Consider the following 21,349-nt stretch of genomic DNA (forward strand, 5'->3'; position numbering starts at 1 on the left):
TTCCTTGCAGTGCGGCGGGATGAGGCCATCCCGTCACCGCCGTTCAGGAAAGGCCAAAGGGACAGCATCAACTCCTCACATGCGCTCGGGAACACGTGAGTGAACTTTAATCCTCCGGGAGCCGCAGCAGACGGACGCCTGCTGCTCCACCAGGTCGCGCCGTCTTTAGGGAGATTTCCTGTTTGTGCACGGTGACCTCTGACCTCTGTGCGTGTCATCAGCTCCGCTCCGACTGGACAGATTCCAGTAACAGGTGACAGAGCCGGGATGACCTGGTTACACACACACACACACACACACACTCACACATACACACACAAAGATAGATACACACACAGCAGGTTATCTTCACATGGTTAGCGTGTTTTTACGCCACATGATGAAATATTGAAGAAACAGAGAAGGAACTCTGTGTGTGTGTGTGTGTGTGTGTGTGTGTGTGTGTGTGTGTGTGTGTGTGTGTGTGTGTGTGTGTGTGTGTGTGTGTTAAACTTTACTGTCTCTTTCATAACCGACGTGATGAAATCAGAGGCCAAGTGTCTGACTCAACTACGGCCTGCCACCACCAGAAGAACACACACACACACACACACACACACACACACACACACACACACACACACACACACACACACACACACACTGGGTACAACGCGCATACACAACTGCCATTGTCCTCGTTGTCAGGATCACACACCTGTGCTGCTGCGACACTGAAGTTTTGACCTGCACCTGTGTGAGGCTGCAGTCTGGCACTGTGCGTGTGCGCGTGCGTTCTTGTATTTCTATCCTTGTCGGGGCCAAATGTCCCCACAAGGATAGCAAAACGTGGAACGACGTGCCTTGTGGGGACCTTTTTCCGGTCCTAAGTAGGAGAAACAGTGTTTTCTTGACCATGTTGTTGTTACTGAAAAAAGTAAAAGTGCAAAAACATTTCTTTAGGGTTAGGCTTTATTGTGGTGTGGGTTAGGGTTAGGGTAAGGGTCAGGGTTAGGGGCTAGACATGAATGGGAGTCAATGGACGGTCTCCACAAGGATAGAAATACAAGACTGCGCGTGTGTGTGTGTGTGTGTGTGTGTGTGTGTGTGTGTGTGTGTGTGTGTGTGTGTGTGTGTGTGTGTGTGTGTCATAATGTGGTTGTGTTTTCTGTCACATTCTTAAATCCACTCCTCAACCTGCTTTCTGACCTCCGCTCGGCTTAGGTGGTCTCTCTCTCTCTCTCTCTCTCTCCCTCTCGCTCTCTCCCTCTCTCTCTCTCTCTCTCTCTCTCTCTCTCTCTCTCTCTCTCTCTCTCCCTCTCTCTCTCTCTCTCTTCGCTCCAGGGCATCCTGATCCAATGAGCCTCAGGGAAACACACACAGTTTAAATCTAGCTAACAGTGGGAACTTTAAAAGGCTGTTAGAGCCTTGGGGTGGTTCGCTGATAAAACACCCTTTAGCGTCCTCCTCTCTCCTCGCTGTGGTCTGCGCTGAGCGCCCATTAAATCAGCTGAAAGTACATATTTTCTCGTTAAAGTTTTCTATTCAACGCTTAGCTATTCAGTACCGTCACCTGATATCAAACCAATATTGGAATCCTCTGTTGCAGGTTTATCATTCACATTCAGTGCATTTGAGAAAGAAATTAGACATTTTAATATTGTCTTTTGCATTTTATCAAAAATGTCACTGCCTATTAAGAGTTTTAAACCTTATGTGCGGTTATTGGAGACTTATGTTATATGATAAAGCTTTGAATAATGTTCATTTTAAAAAAAGTAACTAACACAATTCATCTTTTCTGTAGGTCTCATTTAATCCTTTCTGATCAGATTACTCTGTTTACATGAGCACAAATGTAATGATCAGACTGGTGTCTAGGTTTTTATGCACCAAGAATGTATTCATTCGTGGATGTATCCCATAATGCTTTGCGCTGGCCATTCGTGACTGTGACACTCGTTCATGGTCCAGATTTACCCAGAAGTCCACCAGGATTAAAGATAGATATGTTTGCTACTGACTTCTTGTGGATTTAGATAAAGGAGTCACTAAGACAAACTCGACGCTCATCGAGCCTTTAACGACACTTTAAAATGCTTTGATATGTTTCGGAGCAGCATCTCCATCCAGTGGTGTTTTTTCACTGATCCTTTGATCGAAACAAAGTGTGTGAAGAATCACCAGCAGAGGAAAACACTGCACCCTGATTGGACCATGAACGATCTTCCTCCACCCGCTCTGATTGAAGTAGACTCTCATTCAGAAAGAGCTAATCTCATCAAACACAAGCGTGTACACGACACAGTTTTAATCGGATCAGAGATTAATCTGATTACTTATGGTCCATGAAACCACAACTACCGATTCTTGTTCCTTCAACCCTTTTTGCCACAGGAGGAGTCGAAGCCTCTTTTAGGGGAGCCGAGACTTTCCTGCCTCCCACGTTATCCACAAACTGATTTTACAGCATGACTGAGAGATGCAAAGAGAGCAGGAATGAGCTGCTTCACACACAGGAGCAACACACAACCTCCACACTTCCTGGTGTCAGGGTCGAAGCACGGACAGAAATGTACATCGTCAGACGGTTCATTTTCCAGAGTGAGGTTAGAACTAGCTCCGTACTTCATGCTCATCCTGGATTCAATAATCAATAATTGATATGCTTAAATGGCAGAGTTCTTTTTTTATAAGCATATTTCCCATCATGGCACGACGTGAAATGATCAAATTTTCGGGACTTGTGCACGTTTGTGCTCAAAATAAACTTCAAAACTAACTTAAAACGCACTTTTGGTGCAAACATGATCTTTAAAATGCGAAGTGGTTAGAACCAATTTCACTACAATGCTAAAAATCAGGGAAAATCAACAACAACAACAAGCATGTGAGATCAAAACTGTAGCACAGGTTTGCAGCAGAAGCGCGACCAAACACACAGGCGCTGACTTTCTTTTTTAACAAACACTGAAGTGAAAGAGTTTTCTCTTCTCAGAAACAGAAGCAGGTTCTTCCACAGTTTCATGACACGCGTGCGCACACACACACACACACACGCACACACACACACAGACACAGACACACACAAGAAACATGTGAAAGAATTGTATGGGGGAGGAAATGACAGCAAATCTCTGATGTAAGGAGGAGCAAGGTCATTCAAAGCTTTCCAAGCCAGCAGGAGAACTTTCAAATCATTGTTGAAAGATACTGTCAGCCAGCAGCGCGATCGCTTCTCTCTGTTTTAGTTACAACCGCGGCGCTGGTGCTGCAGTACGTCAGGAATAAATACACCTAATTGCGGTAAACAAATAAACCTGATGGACACAATGCGTGGTGTTTATTTGGACTGCTGAAAGCTTGATTTTTGTAATGATGCAGCCTGGAGGGCTCAAGCTCTGCTGGGATTATTATATAATTCTTATCAGTCGTAATTGTTATGGGCCTTTTTCCTTTGGTCTCTGCAGCACGAGAAGTGGCGTTATCGCAGCCTCTCTCAATTCGTCCCTCTTAATCTGACACACACACACAAACACACACACACTCACACACACACATACAGTATTTAAGTGCCTTCTTATCTCAGTTTTGCATCATCCCTGGTGACCTCTCGGTGTGTGTGTGTGAGAGTATGAGCATGAGTGCGTGTGATGGGGGTGCAGATTGCTATAAACACACACACACACACACACACACACACACACACACACACACACACACACACACACACACACTGAGGCCAGCCTGGGATTGTCTCTGTGATGAAACCAGCAGTAATGTCTGCTGTTGGCATGACGACTCCATCCTCTGTGACATGAGGGTGTGTGCACGTGTATGTGTGTCTGTGTGTGTGTTTGCATGTGTGTTTTCCATGTGTTTAAAGTGAGGCCCGACCTTTGACCTCTTCTATAGTTGTGCAAAAAAAAAGCCCCAACTTGTTTTCCAGTGCTATGTCTCACAGCAAATTAATTTTCAAACCGAGAGCAGAGCTTCAGTTGAGCTGTTGACGATCTTTAATCTTAATTTGGTAGTTTATAGTCGGGTTTTGTTTTGATCGTTTTAAATTCCTTCAAAAGTGTTTCATTGCAAAACAAATTCATTGCATTGATGTTTTGAAGTTTGAGCACCGGGGGACTAAATGGGAAGCATGACACTTTCATTCTTCCCTGTGGAAACTGTTAACACTGAGTTTAAACGATCATTTCCTGTCCTCCTCATCACTGACTTTACTCTTTACTCCGGGGTCATTAAGTACATTTGTCCAGGAAAGGAAAGTTTTCACGGGAGACCCGGTGAGGGACAGCTGCTCTCAGGAAACTGAATTAAAGTAAAATTTTCTTAAGTGATATTAATTATTGTTTCCATTCCAATTATGAGGGTTTTTTTTTTTCTCAATTAAAGTTACAGAACACATCACTTTTCTAATACTCAGACGAGAGCACGAGCATCAGGATTGAAAACACACTAAAAACAGTTACATCGTGTGTTTGGAATTTGCATCTTCTCTCTATGCATGTGCAGATTTTCTCCAGGCAAAACATGCAACGTGATGGATGGATTTTAAAATCAATAAATAAATGTGCTAAGGTAAAAGCTATTTTTTTTAACAACTAATAGTCCGTAAAAACATCAACCAGAGTTTGATAATTTGTACTATGATAACATTTTGTCTTTTGACTAAACAACATTTCACTACAAAATCATATGGAACAAAACAAAAAACAAACCACAGGTTTAGAGACAATCATTTGTCTAGAAATATACAATGGGACCATTTTCTACTTCTTCTGGTGAGGACAGCTGTCTTTGTTAGACCTAATCATTTAGAGGAGAAGAGATCATCCAAACACACCGCACCACTGTGTTTTTGTGGCGACTGCTGTCAGCAGAGTGTAAAACCATCTGGCAGGGCGTGATGACATTTTAAATGATCATTTACTCCCAACGACACTTTGTCAGTCTGAGTTCTGAAGGTCTGACCCAACTGCAAATGAAAGAATATGTATTTCCTGGAGGGACTGCGGTCCGACTGTGTGTCACTGTTATCCTGTCAGACCTGTCCTTCATTTATTCATTTAGGATTTGCGTTTACTCTGTTTTCTGGACTTCATGTCACACTTGTTTTTGACTTGCATGTCAGGTCAGGTGACTTATATTAATATCCGTTCCATCCATCCATCTTCCATATTTTTTTAATCCTGTGCAGGGTTACAGGGCGCTGGAGCTAATCCTGCCCTGGACAGGTCACCAGTTCATCACAGAGAAAACACAGAGAGACCACACACACACTCGCATTCACACCTCGGAGCAATACAGGGTCACCAGTTAACCTCTGTGGGGTGAGAGTGCTGACCACTGCTCCGTTATTCCATTACTATTATATCGACAAGCCTCTGGCCAAGAATGATCAACAGTGCAGTTACGACTGGGCATCGTGAAATAAATACGAATTTTAAAAACAGAGTGATTTACAGGCCAGAAAATACCGAGCTGAAGCATAATCTCAAAGGTGTCGGCCTGTCTGATGCTGCCGTTTGTGGTGGAGTCTGCTCCATGTCATCAGCCTTGATTTCTGCCCAGAATATTAAGTGGGAACACCTGTGTGGGAGCGCAGGACCTTTAAATTTGAGTCCGGCATAATGAATGAAACACGCCGTCCTCGGCGGATCGTCTCCCCGGATGGGTTGCATCAGCAGCTAATTAAGAGTCAGACTCTTCCTCCCGAGAGACCCTCGCATCCCCAACTCATTTACAAATCTAAAACGGCATCAATAGGAGCAGAGAAGCAGACTCCGTGTTTACTTTAATGATTCAGAAGAGCGTCCCGGTGTTTTCGGCTGACGAGGCTCTGCTTCACGTTCTGCTTCTTTCACATGAGAGAGCAGAACACACTCCGCAACCAAAACCAAACACACTCTGTGGGCGTGGCACCATTCTGAGTTTAAATATTGTGTATTCATAATCTAACTCTGAAGATATTGCTTCATACATGGTAATGTTGATGAGGCCTCAAAACAAATTCTAAACTATTTTACACAGATAAAATTGTGATAATGAGATCTCACGTCTTCTTTTTTTTAATTATCTTAAAAATGTAACTTACGTGAAGATTGCCTGACTTTTCAACAAGTGAATAGTGATTATGGCCTTAATGTCACTTTTCTCTCATATTTAAAATTCTGTCATTTTGAATTAGCAGAGCAGAAATGTTCAGTCATGGAAACACAATTCATCACAGTTCAGTCAGTCTTTTGCGCTGACCTCTCTGTATGCAGCTGGCACAACTGTTTGATCACATTATCTGTGTTTGCTGTTGATTTATCATTTGTTAGCATGGACAGCATGTAGAGGAAATTACCAAACGCAAACATTTGCCTTATAAAGGATTAATAAAGCTCAAAGTGTCCAAAGCATTGAGTTCGAGAGCTTTTCACCTGCTAACTCAACATTCAGCAACAACAAGATTTAATGTTTTGCTGTGATTTTTCCTTTTAGCACCTTGATTTCTGTTAGACTCTCTGCTAACATCTGAAGTGTTGGCTGCAAATCACCTCACTTAGAACTAAATACATGATCGATATTGAGATATTCTACTCCGCTGCTCACTGCCCTGATAGCTGATCATATGACAATGACAGGTATTCTTTAACATCAATATTGTACAAATATCTTTCCCATTTAGAAATGATCCTTAAGCTGTAATTTAAAGAAAATATGATTTATTTATTTTTTTAACAGCGATGGTCCGTAGAATTGCCATATAACTGCTTATTTCCATTCATTTAATATCCTTGTGCATTTTTTTTTCCAGTTTCTGCCTATTTCAAAGTACCCTCTCAGGGATTAATAGAAGACTTGCTATAAATATCCAGAGGCCTCGAAATAAGAGGGATCAAAATGGTTAAATTATCGGAAAAATGCACACAGGTGCTGTGACTGGATAAAGTCAGTTGTCATTTTCAGTCTTTATATCATAGCTGAGGGTGGAAAGCTGCTCTGAATCCCTGATGATCGGTTAAATGAGCAAAAAAAAAAGGTGAACTGTACAAATGTTCAAAGGAAAACTTCACAGAATGAGGACGAGAGGATAAAACGTATCAGAGCGTCTTAAAACCTAAACAATGTAAATATAGAAGCAGCATGAAATATTAATTCTCACGTTAACTCTCAAATGTGTGTGTATGTCCGTGGTTTCGTTGCTCTCCTGTGCAACCATCAAATGCAACTTCAGGCAATACCCTACACACACGTACACACACACACACACACACACACACACACACACACACACTCTCGCCCATCCGCCTCCGACTGAAACAAACAAAACAAACAAACACACACTCCCTCCATCACCATCCGGCTGCTTTCTGCCGTAACGAGGTGCAATCAACACGCAACGCTGACCAACACACACACACACACACACACACACACACACACACACACACACACAGAGGCTGGTTGAAGGATGAAGTCAGCCTCTGATTGCAGAAGAGTTACGAGAGTGTTGACTTGTGTGTGTGTGTGTGTGTGTGTGTGTGTGTGTGTGTGTGTGTGTGTGTGTGTGTGTGTGTGTGTGTGTGTGTGTGTGTTGACCTCATACTGCCATGATGTCACATCTATTACAGTTGCATTAACAGCAGCAGCAGGCTTCACTTTTCCACACTGCAAACTTTAAAAACATTTAGAAAAAAAAGAGAAAAAAAATCTGAACCGTAATCAAACACTTTTCTCCAACGTATTTTCACCCTATTTTAGCTCATATTTGTAACTTATTTCAACAAAATATCTTGTTAAACACTAAATAATACAACTTTTCAAAGGCTTGCGGAGAAGTGAAGCTGACTGCGAAGAGGCTGGAAACACTGAGGGATGCAGCCGAGTCCCACTTCTGAAAGGATGAAAACTCATTTGTGTTACAAAGAAAACAGCTTGTTATCCATTAATTAGCAGCCCTTCAAAAGTCCCACCCACTGAAGAGTGATCTGATCTGAGGATACTTCACTACCTTAGAATTCTACTGAATTTTCTGTGAGGAAAAAACACTGAGATGATAAACAAGCAGCAGCAGCAGCAGCAGCAGCGCACGGCTGTTGGGGTGAAAGAAATAGAAAGATGTTTTTATTAAGAGAAATATATCCAGCAGAAGAACAACAATCATACAAAGTATGTAGACGCGAACTAATTGATCTAATTGTAAATTTATTTCTATATATGTGTTATTTCTTATGACAGCAGCGTTGCTTTATGTTCATTTTGCCTGTTTGTTGCTGGAAATTAAAATCTGGAAACTCAGAAGTCGTAGTTCCCAAGTTGGACTGCAATATTTTTATTTACTTACACGGTTTTAGTAAAATGAATTATTAAAAAAAATTTTAAAAAAATCAGTCCACTTTGCTAACATCCAAGTGTTATGGAGCACTTGAGGACTGAGGTGATAATCGCAACAATAATCTGCAACTGAGAAAAATCACCATTTTCAAGTAGCAACATATTATTTTCTTTCTTTAGGACTTGTTGAGTTTACAAACATTTCCAGTGAAAATGTGTTTGGGTTTGGCCTCAGGAGATTCCATTAGCAGGAGAGAGGAGGCCTTTTTGGTTTTACCTGCAGCATTTCTGTCCTGTTGATTTTTGAGAAGAAATGGTCTAAAGATGCGTGTTATAGCAGATTTTATAAAGTAAAACTCCTCTGCTGTCTGTTTACACCGACCCTCATGAGTTTGAGGATATTTCCAGCATCGTGAGCCGTTCAACCCCTTCCTGTCAGCTACGATCAAGAGACAGGTGTTGCTGTGTAATCTATAAGCTCTGACGACACATCTGCTCAGGTTACTGCAGGTCAGCATCTCTCTCCACTTTATCCTCTGCCTCCCCTCGTTGCTTCCGCCATATTCGCTGTTGCCACTGGAGGCCACCATAAATCAAACCGCCCGGCTTCAGGAGTTCGGTTTGGGCCTCGCCGTCTACATCTAAATCCCCCTCTCCCTCCGCGGGACATATAAATACTGACATTTAAATTTAACAGTCACCATTTGAGCGCGCTGTGTAGTTTCCGTCACGCCGAACAAAAAGGGGGGACGTTGAGACGGAGCAAACCGAGGACAAAAGCTGCCATTTGATTGGCTGCTGCGGTGAATATGTTCTAAGCCGGGCTGCGTGTCGGAGCCGATTGTTCACGTAAACACACTGAACGTTTCAAAGAGACGTTTCTGTAACAAAAGCAGCTGGGTTATCTCATACCTGCTGTGTGTGCGTGTGCGTGTGTGTGTCACTGAGATCTGTGAAGAATGTCAGTATGATGCAAGGCACACACAATCGCCAAAGTGGTGATGGATCAGTGGAGGATTCCTGATTCTGACACTCAGCCTCAGTCAGATCACACACACTGTTAACTGAGTCAAAACACTGTTTCTGAGACTCCGCCGTGTTGTCAGGCTCCGGCTGCTTGATTTTTCATCAACTCTGATCCGCCGCTGGGAACAGGGGAGGCAGCTGTGTGATTACTGTTCACAGTCACTGTTTGTTTGTCACTCCAGATGCGAGGCAGAACTGCTTTCAGCCACTAGAGGGCGACACACTCCAGCAGCCTGAATGCTCTGCGTCCTCTGACCTTCTCGAGACAAGTTTGGAAAGTTTGTGGACACATTTTCTTCTTCAAAAAAAATGATTTTTTTTGGACAACTGCAACACATCCAGAGCAGTCAGGATCCTCTTTAGCACCAACAAAGGAGCATTTTTCATGATTTCTTCACTGCTCTGCCTTCGTCTTTCTCCCTGGAAAGCTGTGACACACACACACACACACACACACACACACACACACACACACACACACACACACACACACACACACACACAGATGCTCTTTTTCCAGCTATTTTGTTGCTCATGTTTTTTTTTTTCTGAACTCACTCCCCAGTTTAAATTAAAACAATGAAGAAAATTAAGTCGAAGTCAGACAATTTCTTCTCAAAAACCAAAAATCCAGACAATAAAATCACCATTTTCTTTTAGAATGGATATTTAATAATGACCAGAATGCCCAGAAGCTTTTTGTTTTCTCATGGCATTCAAGTTTCTTTCCAGACTTGTGATGGTCACAAGTGATTTTTTTTCTTTTCCATGTGTTGTTCAATAAGCTGCAGGCATGAATGTGTGAAATTTATTTATAATGATCTTGAGAGTTGTTGAATGGAGGAATTTATTCAGGCTTCATGATCAGTGTGAGTTATTTGTTTCATGATCAACCTCACAGGAGTCCACTGTGAAATAAAAGTCATGCGTAATTATAGAATTGGTTTATGTTGTTTGCCAGTTTATAGTTTATAGTTTATATTTCTGTAATTTTTTTTCTGTAATATGTCAAAATGGTAATTTAACAAACTGAGCCCTGCGCTACCTGGGTTTGAGAAAAGCTAAAAAAAAAAAAAAAAAATTCTTGTTCACCAATAAGAAATTATTAACCAATAAAGTAGTTTTAACCTCAAAATAAAAACATCAATGAACTATACTTTTTTCAAGACTGAAAAAAAGGATTATTCTAACCAAGCTAAACAAACAACAACAAAAACTGTAATTAAGCATCTTTTTGCCAGCAGCATCAGTCTTTTTTTTATGAATACATTTCTGATTTAACAAATTTTTTACATGTCGACGTTTGAATAAAGAAGACAAGTGTGGAGTTTCATGTTCTACCTGAGCAGGCACGGGTTTTCAATCAGCACTCCAGATTCCTCCATTCATCCAAAGACATGCTTCAGAGCGCAACTGGTCATTCTTAAAGTGTGTGTGTGTGTGTGTGTGTGTGTGTGTGTGTGTGTGTGTGTGTGTGTGTGTGTGTGTGTGTGTGTGTGTGTGTGTGTGTGTGTGTGTGTGTGTGTGTGTGTGAGAGAGAGAGAGAGAGAGAGAGACCAGACCTCCTGTCACATCGTAAGGCAGCTGATTAGTGCCGGTCGTCCACATGACACACACACACTGACCCATCAATGAGGCCACTTGGACAATCGGAAATTTTTAGAGAGATACTTAGTTTTGACCTTTGGCCACTCATTTGAAAATCACAATCTCACACACACACACACACGCTCAGTCTTGTATTTCTATCCTTGTGGGGACCGTCCATTGACTCCCATTCATGTCTAGCCCCTAACCCTGACCCTTACCCTAACCCTAACCCACACCACAACAAAGCCTAACCCTAAAGAAATGTTTTTGCACTTTTACTTTTTTCAGTAACAGCAACATGGTCAAGAAAACACTGTTTCTCCTACTTAGGACCGGAAAAAGGTCCCCACAAGGCACGTCGTTCCACGTTTTGCTATCCTTGTGGGGACATTTGGCCCCAAGAAGGATAGAAATACGAGAACGCTCACACACACACACACACACACACACACACACACACACACACACACACACACACACACAGGCATTGATGTTTTATTGAATACTTTCGGCTACAAATTGGAAAAAAAGTTTGGATCTTCAGAATTAAATCACTGACATTCTGCTACAAATTACCAAAATCAATGATATAACACTCTTGCGTTTAAGAGAGGAGCTGCTTTTAGAGCAGGTTAAAAAAGATCGTTCCACTGAACATTTTCTCTGGCAGAATATTGATGACTTAAAGTAGGGGATGACATCTAGAGATTGTTTAACTTATGGAATTCAGATCAGAGTTTCAGTTGCGTCACTTGAACAGCATTGACTGAATAAACACAAGCTGCTTTTAACGTGACACTCTGAAGATACGCAGGCACAGGAAGTCAAAATAAAACCTTCTCCCGTGAGTTTTTAGAGCAGAACATTCAATAGGAAGTCTGAGTCACCTTCTAGTGGATCTATTGTTTTTACACACCAGCGTCAACGTGTCAGGAATTTGTCCTACTTACCCAGAAACAGACAGAAGAAAAAAGTCACACTGTGCTCTGTGTCTGGAAATATCAACAGAGGCCCAACGACATCACTATATGCTTATGCAGTTTGAAGACCTTTACTTTTGAGAAGCCACAGATCCTGCACGGCTCAGCACACATCGACATGTAAGATCGGTTAAAGACGGTCGGGGCCGTCCGCTGAAGCAGCAGGAATAAAATACTGAGGAGTGACTGCTCGTACGTCACATACGTCCAAGAATGCCAGATATCTGAATGACATGTTAATGGCGCCGGTCACATTTTTCACATTTTGGCAGAGGTGCAGGAATGCAGTAATGCTGTGCATTCAGCTGAGCATTAAACACACGACGCAGCAGCAGCAGCAGCAGCAGCAGCCGCCGCCACCTGAACCCAGAGCAGGGAGCGAAACCCACTGAGGCTAAAATCAACACGTGAATATGAAACTCAGACATTTATCATTAATCCTTCATCATGGAACAGAGGCTTTTTTTACAGCTGCAGTCATGAACTTGAAATGAACTCTTATTAAAACCGTGGTGCTTTAGCTCATTTCATGCGTGCCACATTGTAAACAGTGCATCAGGCTGGAAACATGCTTCCAGGTTACAGAGACGAAGCTTTAGAGCTTCAGGTGAGGGAAGCTGCTGGAGGCAGCACCTTTGGTTTACGGTCTCTTTTAAAAGACTTCGATTTCAAGTGAAAACACAAAACTATCGTTGCATTTTTGGCTCCGTTTACTCGACAGTGGTGCTCGAAACCACTGAGAACTTTTTGGAACTTTTTGCTGCTCTCACCACGGCCGTAGTGATGGTTTTTCTGCACATGTTCAGTAGACGGACAGTAACACCGATGACTGGATTTATGTATAGTTTAGCCATCAGTATTAAAACCCTTCATCATTGTCGGTCCATGCGAATGTCCTTATACTCACCATTGTTTGTGTGTGGTTTTGTTACAAAATCAACAGAATCAGCAAAAACAGCACCCACTAGTGGCCCTACTTGAAACAGACATTTTCAGAACATTGCTTTGAAAAAGCAAAAATTATGCATTTTCATTGGAAGCATTATTGTTGTGTCCACAGGGTCTTGAAATTTTCAAACTACCAGCTACTATGAAATCATGGATTGGAGCTTTACATGTTACTGTATTATTGTCCACTTACTAAAATACAACGTTAAGACATCATGTATGTAAAAAATGTTTTATATTAGAAATATCGACAACCATTTTTGAGGTTCAGATGTTCAATGTGCTTATTTTCAGCAACATTACACATGAAAAATCCAGGTTTTTGAACACATGATGCCCTTCTTTCGGGTCAATAATAAATAACCAAAACTAGCAACACTGCTGAAGATCCTTATAAAATATATTAATCCACCTCCACCTGAATAGCTGAGTTATACGTGATATCTGTCTGTCTGACTATCCATCCATCCATCCGTCTATATCTCTCATTGACCAGGGTAACGGTTGCCGATTTTACCATAATTCAACGATTTGATAACAATTCTTGATTTGAGAAGTTGTGCTCTTAATCCCAGCCTGCCATGTGAATTTCTTTTCTTGACATCAGTTTTACTTGACATCTCATTATTTCTTTGCATTATGGGAAACGTGAGTAAAACATGACCTTAGTCTATCGCTTTGTGTGTGTGTGTGTGTGTGTGTGTGTGTGTGTGTGTGTGTGTGTGTGTGTGTGTGTGTGTGTGTGTGTCTAACCATCAGCTGTTCTTCTTTCATTACTCGGTAACTAGTTTCCACATGGCTCTTGTTAAATAGCTCACACACACACACACACACACACACACACACACACACACACACACACACACACACACACACACACACACACACACACACACAACGGCACGTGTCAAGCTAAAAGACAAGAGACTGAATAAATCAGAAAAGAGCAAATTAAAAATGGATTTTTATAGTGTCAGTCTAATGAGGCATTCTTTATTTCCCATGTACATCTTTGAATGTTTCTTTAATCTTTCCATTTTTCGTTTGTTTCGTTTGTTTTATCTTTTGTTTTGTTCTCCTCCAACAACAATTAGTTGGAAATTTAAAAGTTTGGAGGTGGAAGTTGCAGGTTTGATGAGTTTGAAGGACTCTGTAAAACACAACAACAGGAACAAACAGTGCTGAAGAAAACCTTTAAAACTTCGCTCGTCGGTTCAAAAGGTCCATCTGAGTCCATTTTAGGTCCTGATCAGTCAAACCCACATGAGGCTCATTTGTAGCAGCTGACCAGCACCAGAGGGACATGTGAGGTATGTTAGCGATCATGAGACTAAATGGGGAGTTTTAATTAAAACTGAACTGACCAGCGAAATGCAGGCTTGTTAAACTGCTCCATCTCGGAGTCTGGAGCCGGCCAGCTTTACGTTTGTAAAAAAAGACACCATAGAGTCTCTATAGAAACCTTGTGTAGGTGTTTATAAGTAACCTCAGGTTTAATATGAGCGTTTATCACTAATTTACAAGTTTGAGGGCCATTCAGCACCATTTAATGAAAAAAGATAACTTTCCATAGTTTCTAATGCTATTTATCTTTATCATTAATCTTTGCTCACCTGCTGATTCAAGAGAAACCATTCTTTTTATACTAAGGTGAAAGTGAAAACATGTTGTCATTTAGGGATCCGTTTTCACCACATCTGTGTTCTGAGGCACTGAAAATGCAATGTTTAAAAAAAAAAAAGCGGCTCCCAAAGTGGAACTTTACGAAAATGCTCTGACTGTTGTCATGTAGACGGAGGAACACGCAACTTTTTGTAAGCAAAAAATGAAACTCTTTCACTTGAAACGTTGTCGTGCAATCAGGGTCTAAATCTGAACACTTGAGCTTGACAGCTTCCACCTCTTAATCGCTGACAAGCTTTTCGAGTCTCCTCTCGACTCTGACAGCAGCAGCAGGAAACCGTGTCGCTTGCTTATTTGTGTCACCTGAATACTGTCAACTGGAAAATGCAATCTTCCCCTGTTTTGACTCTCCCAGCTCTGAGCTGCAAGGAGATGGGATAATTACTTTTGAGAATATTAAAGAGGAAGTTCAGTGTTTTAAAGTGGTTTACATGCAAGTTGCATTAGTTTCCTTATTCTGGTGTGGGACCTGCTTCATAATAACAACAGCAAACATTGGCATTTTGGATATGGGCACATTTCCATCGTGCATTGATTCCTCATAATGTCCAGAAATATTGGAGGTGTGTGTTTGGTGGGCACAACAGCTCATTTGTGAGTAAAGCCTCAGGATTTAACACGCAAGTAAAATCATGTTACTTGGAGTCAGAGGGGGCATGGTTCAAAACCAGCTCTTCTTACACAACCGACAGGAAAAAAAAAAAAGAAAGAAATAAAAATAATCTACCAGAATCCGCTGGCTCAAATACACACGGGCACATTTTTCCAGCGCCGCGGTGCCATTGGCTGCTGCTGATGAATGGGTGAGTTGTTGACCAATCAGAAGCATGTGACCTCCAAATATCTAGCCGGATCAGCATCAGCCAGCAGCACTCTCACTGTCCTCTTCACCACACACACTCTCACACACACACACACGCGCACACACACACATACACACTTCCACACACACACTCACTCACAAAGAAGCATCATTCTGCCCGTATTCACCCGTCATCAGTCATCCGTCCATCATGCACAGCAAAGAGCAGATCAGGTAAGAAATTTCTTCATTCTGACACATTTTGTTGTTTCTGTTACATCTTATTGAATGATAACTGGCGCTGGTGTCTTTCTGCCACTAGGTCACTATAAAAATGTGATTACTAAACACATTCACACAGTGGCTCATTGTTGAATCGTTCTGCTGATTAATCCAGAAGCTTGTTTTTTTTTTGTTTGTTTTTTTTGTTGTTTTTTTTTACAGCTGTATTGAGTAATTCAAAAGGACATAAATTTAAACAACAATAAAGGATCATATATTTCTAGGTTGTTAGCTTCTTTGCAATGCTTGAATTTATTAATCATTTAAAGTAAATCTCTGAAATTTAAGGTCGATTTCTGGTTGTCACAAGCCAGTTATCCCTGTGGTAACTTTTCTGACAATAACAGATGTAAAGTATGAAAATGTTACTCAAAGTTGTAGTGGAAACAAATTTACTCTATGAGGAAAGCGCAGTACCTGAAGAAAACGCATAGACACTAAGGGAGAACATGCAAACTCCACACAGAAAGGCTGAACATGGAGCTTCTTGCTGTGAGGCAAGAGCTGCAATGAAAGAAATATAGCAAAACCTCCCACCTTTAAAATGATACTTTATTCCTTCACTGACCCGTTCTATTTCTAGGATGCAGAGGTGCAGCCTTGGGGGATCAAAGGTCCTGATCAGGGAACCACAGTATTGCCCTGCCCTCTGTAGGATTCAAACCTGTGAACTCCTCATCCCAAGTCCGCTTCTTTAACCTTGAGGTCACCGCGGCTCTAATTCGTCATCAAATCAGAATTTTTTTCAAGTAGTTGAGTAAAGTAATCACACTAGCCTCAGCAAGAAAAGGTCCAGCATAATAAGTAGAAAGTTAAGTAGACACTGGAGGAACATCAGTGTTTTTGCAGTTGCTCATCACATGCTTTTTTAAATGTATTCAGTTTAAACTGTGGCAGAAACATGGAAACCGTGCAGCCTCACAGACTCAGCTACACATTTACAAGCTGAACTGTCAGGGGGTCACACAGGCCAGAACAAAATTCACAGTTTAACAGGATTATCCAAAACAAACCTGATGTTCAGGTTACTTTAAGCACGGGCTCTGCCACCTGTGGCTCTTTGGACTTCCAGGAAGTTTTCACAGGATTGTGTATGACTGAACACTGAACTTATTTACACACCACAGTAATTGTAAAATTAACTCGTAACTCTTGGGTTATAAAAAAAAAAATGTTCAAGTAAAATGGAGAAAATTAGCTAAAAAAACACACAAAAAACTGGGAAAAAGTAATACAATAAGTGAAATGACTAGAATTTGTAAAAATAAGAAGAAACTGAAAATGGGAGGAAAAACTTCTTTAAAAGAGCCAAATTAATTGAAACAACTGAAATTTCCAAATTGTCTACAAAAAATGCTGAAAACGAAGAGTGAAGACTGCTCAAATCAGATTTAAAAAACAAGCCAAACGTAATGAAATGTTCACCAGCCTGAATTGTAACTGAAACGTCATAAATGCAACATAAGACACATTTTTTTTTTTTAATATGTGTAACTTTCTAAACTGTGTTAACCTCATTTTAAAGATTTAACATGATTTGTGGTTCCAGACAGACTTGATTTGGTGGAAAATCTCACAAATGGCTCTTTTGTTTGGAACATTTTTCTCATTCATTGTGACTTATGAGAAAATAGGAGCAATTCTGATAATGTTCTTGCTATGCCCTATTTTTTTTTTTTTTTTTTTCCATTTAAAGTCTTGGGATGATTGTTAAACCAACATTCACGCCGTTTCGTCTCCACCAATCCTGAATTCACGGGTTTTATAATGTGCCCCTATGGTCACCAGCTCCTCACGAGTTGGGTCTGCTGGTTTGTGCAGGGAAAGTAATTCACAATGAGGTGTTGAGAAACACTTCCTAAACCGGGAACTATGTTCAGAAACAAAACATTAAATCTGTGAGCCAGGCGGCCAAATAACGACCCAGATCTCATAATAATGGTCTTTAAAGCCGAGCAGAGCTGAAAAACTGGGAAATATTTCCCCAATGAATTCAACTTTCTTGTGACACGTCACATATCATCTGTGCCAAGTGTCCAAAACCGGAATAGAAGTCACAAAAACTAAATAAACTATGAGCTGAAATGAGACAGTCAGACTAAAATGCAACTGAAACTGAGAAAATGTGTGGCCTTCCCGAGAACTGCCAGAATAGAGATGCTGCTGCTGCTGCTGCTGATGATGATGATGATGATGATGATGCTGATGATGATGATGATGATGATGATTATAAAACGATGTTTTCTTTTTTTCTCTCTCTCTTTCTTTCTCTGTAGTCACGATGAATATCAGAAAACGGCAGACTGGCTGATGTCTCAGACGAAGCACCGCCCTCAGGTGGCGATCATCTGCGGCTCCGGACTGGGCATGCTCGCAGACACCCTCAAGTGTCAAGACTCCTTCACTTATTCTGACATCCCGGGCTTCCCTCAGAGCACAGGTATCCCCGATATCTTATCTTCAATGTCAAAATGTCAGAATCAAATCAAATGTCGTCTTTAAAAACTGACAGCATGAAGCGTTTTACTGCATGTTCATGTATTTTGCATTTACATTACCAGTATGTAATATACAATTTGAAATGAGTAGTACTGACTAATATGTGCATTTAAAGTTTCCAACAACCCCTAAATTACAGATGATGTTTTTCCCCATTGCACACAGCAGCAGAGAAGCTCAATTTTTTTCCAAATTTTATATTGAACTTGAAAGTTGTTTCCAACTTTCTGGGCAGATGCCAAAAATTCTCACTGACCAAAAATATCATTGTGGTTAGGGTTAGGGTTATTGTATTGACTTCCTAGAAAATACCAGCTACAATTCCCTTAAACTCTTCAAAAAGCCAAACAACCAGTGGCAAACTAGTATCAGATTAAATCTTGTTGAATAAATAAAATCCAGCTTTTTGAGTTTCATTGAAAGGTGAAACTGAATACATAAAAAAACACAGTGTTGTTTGCTAAATGTCTATAATCTTCGACTCGTACCAGGCTCCACCACGAAATAAAAACCAAAACGGTGTTTGAGTCGGTGCTTTTGTGCTCCTGTGTTGCAGTGCAGGGTCATGCAGGTCGCCTGGTGTTTGGCGAGCTGAAGGGGAAAACGTGCGTCTGCATGCAGGGTCGCTTCCACATGTACGAAGGACACTCGCTCTGCAAGGTACGCTCAAATGTTTCTCCTGCGCCTGTGAGGACGGTGACTGACCAAAATGAAGCAGTTTCTCACTTTCGCCCGTTACAAGAAGTCTGCGTGAGAACAAAACGAGAATTCAGTGTTTCTACATGCGTTCTGATATTCTCTTTTCACAATGTATTTATATGCTTACATCTGATAAAGGAAATTTCCTTTTTCTCGGTTGTACATGAATGCAGCATTCAGAGGTTTTTCAGGTTTCACTTAAAACAATAGAAAAACACATTTTTTAAGCAGAAGGAAAAGCAGCAGAGGCACACTGAGAAGACGCAAAGTCATGGTCGGCTGGAACAAACCCAGTCATGCAACCTCGGTACAACTCTTACATATGACTGTAATCAGCAGCATGAGACTGAACCTGCGGGGCGTGTGTGTGTGTGTGTGTGTGTGTGTGTGTGTGTGTGTGTGTGTGTGTGTGAGAGAGAGAGAGAGAGAGAGAGAGACAAAAACCAACCAACTCAAGTCATGCATGAGATTGGTCACATGCCGCCTTTTAGCAGCCTGTTCAATGCAACTATTGTTTCTCTGCACACACACATACGCACACACAGTCGCACTTGAAGTTCATTGACAACAAAACCACTTGTTGAACTGATTACATAAATCTTCATTCAGGGAGAATAAATACTGTAAATCTTTCATAATGAACTGATTTAGGCCTCCAGAAGTTAAAAGATTAATTTTAGGAAGCCGGAAATTTGCCACCTGATAAAACTGTTTTAAAAAGAACTAAGAGATTATTCATATTTCCAGTGGAGGACGAGCACCTTGCATGGCAGCCATTGCTGCTGGTTTATGAATGCATGAGTGTGAACATGGCTGAGATTACTGAAGATAAATGTGCCATAAAAGTGAAATAAATCAATTCAACTCTTTTTTTTATGAAGATTTAAATATTTCATCTCTCTGTCGGTCCATCAGACGACCTTCCCGGTTCGGGTCTTCAAGCTGATGGGGGTGGAGACTCTGATTGTGACCAATGCTGCCGGCTCGCTGGCCGACGGCCTCCAGCCGGGGGACATCATGATCATCAAGGACCACGTCAACTTCCCCGGGATGGTCGGTCTGAACCCGCTGTGCGGACCCAACGACGACAAGTAATCCCGATCGCCTGTTTGTAGCTTGATGTGTCTTGATCGTGTGCTACTCCTGCTTATTATTTGCTCGTTGTTTGGTGTTTCCAGGTTCGGCCCTCGCTTTCCCGCCATGTCCGGCTGCTATGACAAAGCCCTGCGTTGCTCGGCCATGGAAATCGCCAAACAGCTGGGAGTGGCCGGCCTCACGCAGGAGGGCGTGTACGCCATGGTGGGCGGCCCCAACTTTGAGACCATCGCTGAGGCCAGACTGCTGCATCGACTCGGGGTCGACGCCGTTGGTAAGAAACTTAAAAATACATTTCCCAGAATCCTAGATCGTCAGTCCTGTTGGTGTCTTCAAGAGATTTGCTTTTTCAGGTATGAGTACGGCTCCCGAGGTGGTGGTGGCAACACACTGCGGCCTCAGAGTCTTTGGCCTTTCTTTGATCACCAACAAGGTAACGACTGACGCAAATCTTAATCAAAGTACCTCTAAAACAGCTGATGGATGGATGGATGGGAAGAATAACTCCTTCCTTCCTTCCTTCCTTCCTTGCTTGGCGCCAGGTGGTGAAGAGCTATGAGGACTCAGACAGCGTGAACCACGAGGGCGTTCTGGAGGTGGGCCGCCTGCGTTCTCACACCGTGCAGCAGCTGGTCACTGAGCTGGTCAGCAGGATGGAGATCAACAACAACAACGACACTAATAATGCTGTTTAAACACACACACACACACACATACACACATACACACACACACACACACAGAAGCACACAGTGTACATATTTATTGGACTTTTATATCTCTATGGTGCCTAAAAACTGTCTATCAGGGTAAATGGAATTGTAAGTATTCATTTTTTACTTCTGACGTTCAACCTAAGAAAATTAATATAATTCATAAAAGTGCTGTGTTTGATGATGTTTTAATAAGATGTGAGTCAAATATTTTTTAATTACTCGACTGTACATTATTTCTGCCAAATGATTGAATGTTATTTTATAAAGTACTTTACTGGTCACTGATCCGCGTTACTCTGATTAAAAAATTCTGCCCCAAATACTGCTTCATGTTTAGTTTTTCCAGTGTGTGTGAGCCTAACTCCAAGCGGAGAGTATAAAGATCATGGATTAAAAAACTGGAGGGAGCTACTTCTTGAGTCCTGTGTATTAAAAAATATAGTGTTTTACCTTTCAGGTGTGCAAGACTGATAGACTGGCATCATTCGCTCAAATCCCCAAAAGCAATTTACGTATGAAAATAGTTTTTCTTCCCGCAAACTGCTGCACCTTGTTCTACTCCTCCTGCATGTCAGGACCAAGTCGATGACCTCTGACCTCTGATGTATTCTCTGTCTCCTGTAGTTGTTCCTCCTAAAGAGGACGGTCAATATGATGAAACACAGCTTTACATAACCAAAAACAAGAATGGAAATTTTCCTGACATATCAGCCGCT

The 21,349-nt window shown here is 41.5% G+C and overlaps 1 protein-coding gene across 1 annotated transcript; it reads left to right on the forward strand.

The window, feature by feature from the left end:
- The first annotated feature begins 15,457 nt into the window (after nt 1–15,457).
- Nucleotides 15,458–20,909, forward strand: pnp4a (purine nucleoside phosphorylase 4a). The gene is made up of 7 exons (XM_030090971.1): nt 15,458–15,576; nt 17,901–18,064; nt 18,680–18,783; nt 19,738–19,913; nt 20,001–20,191; nt 20,271–20,350; nt 20,460–20,909. The coding sequence occupies exons 1-7, from the start codon at nt 15,554–15,556 to the stop codon at nt 20,610–20,612; spliced, it is 891 nt and encodes a 296-aa protein (XP_029946831.1). The 5' UTR covers nt 15,458–15,553; the 3' UTR covers nt 20,613–20,909.
- Nucleotides 20,910–21,349: the final 440 nt, after the last annotated feature.

The sequence above is a fragment of the Salarias fasciatus genome, chromosome 5 (genome assembly GCF_902148845.1).
Source record: "Salarias fasciatus chromosome 5, fSalaFa1.1, whole genome shotgun sequence".
Classification (NCBI taxonomy): domain Eukaryota; kingdom Metazoa; phylum Chordata; class Actinopteri; order Blenniiformes; family Blenniidae; genus Salarias; species Salarias fasciatus.

Excerpts from the sequence above, each read along its gene's own strand:
- pnp4a (XM_030090971.1), top strand. The coding sequence starts at position 15,554 with ATGCACAGCAAAGAGCAGATCAG. Across the intron at positions 20,192-20,270 it reads ACTCGGGGTCGACGCCGTTG|GTATGAGTACGGCTCCCGAG; the intron begins GTAAGAAACTTA and ends TTGCTTTTTCAG. Across the intron at positions 20,351-20,459 it reads TTTCTTTGATCACCAACAAG|GTGGTGAAGAGCTATGAGGA; the intron begins GTAACGACTGAC and ends GCTTGGCGCCAG.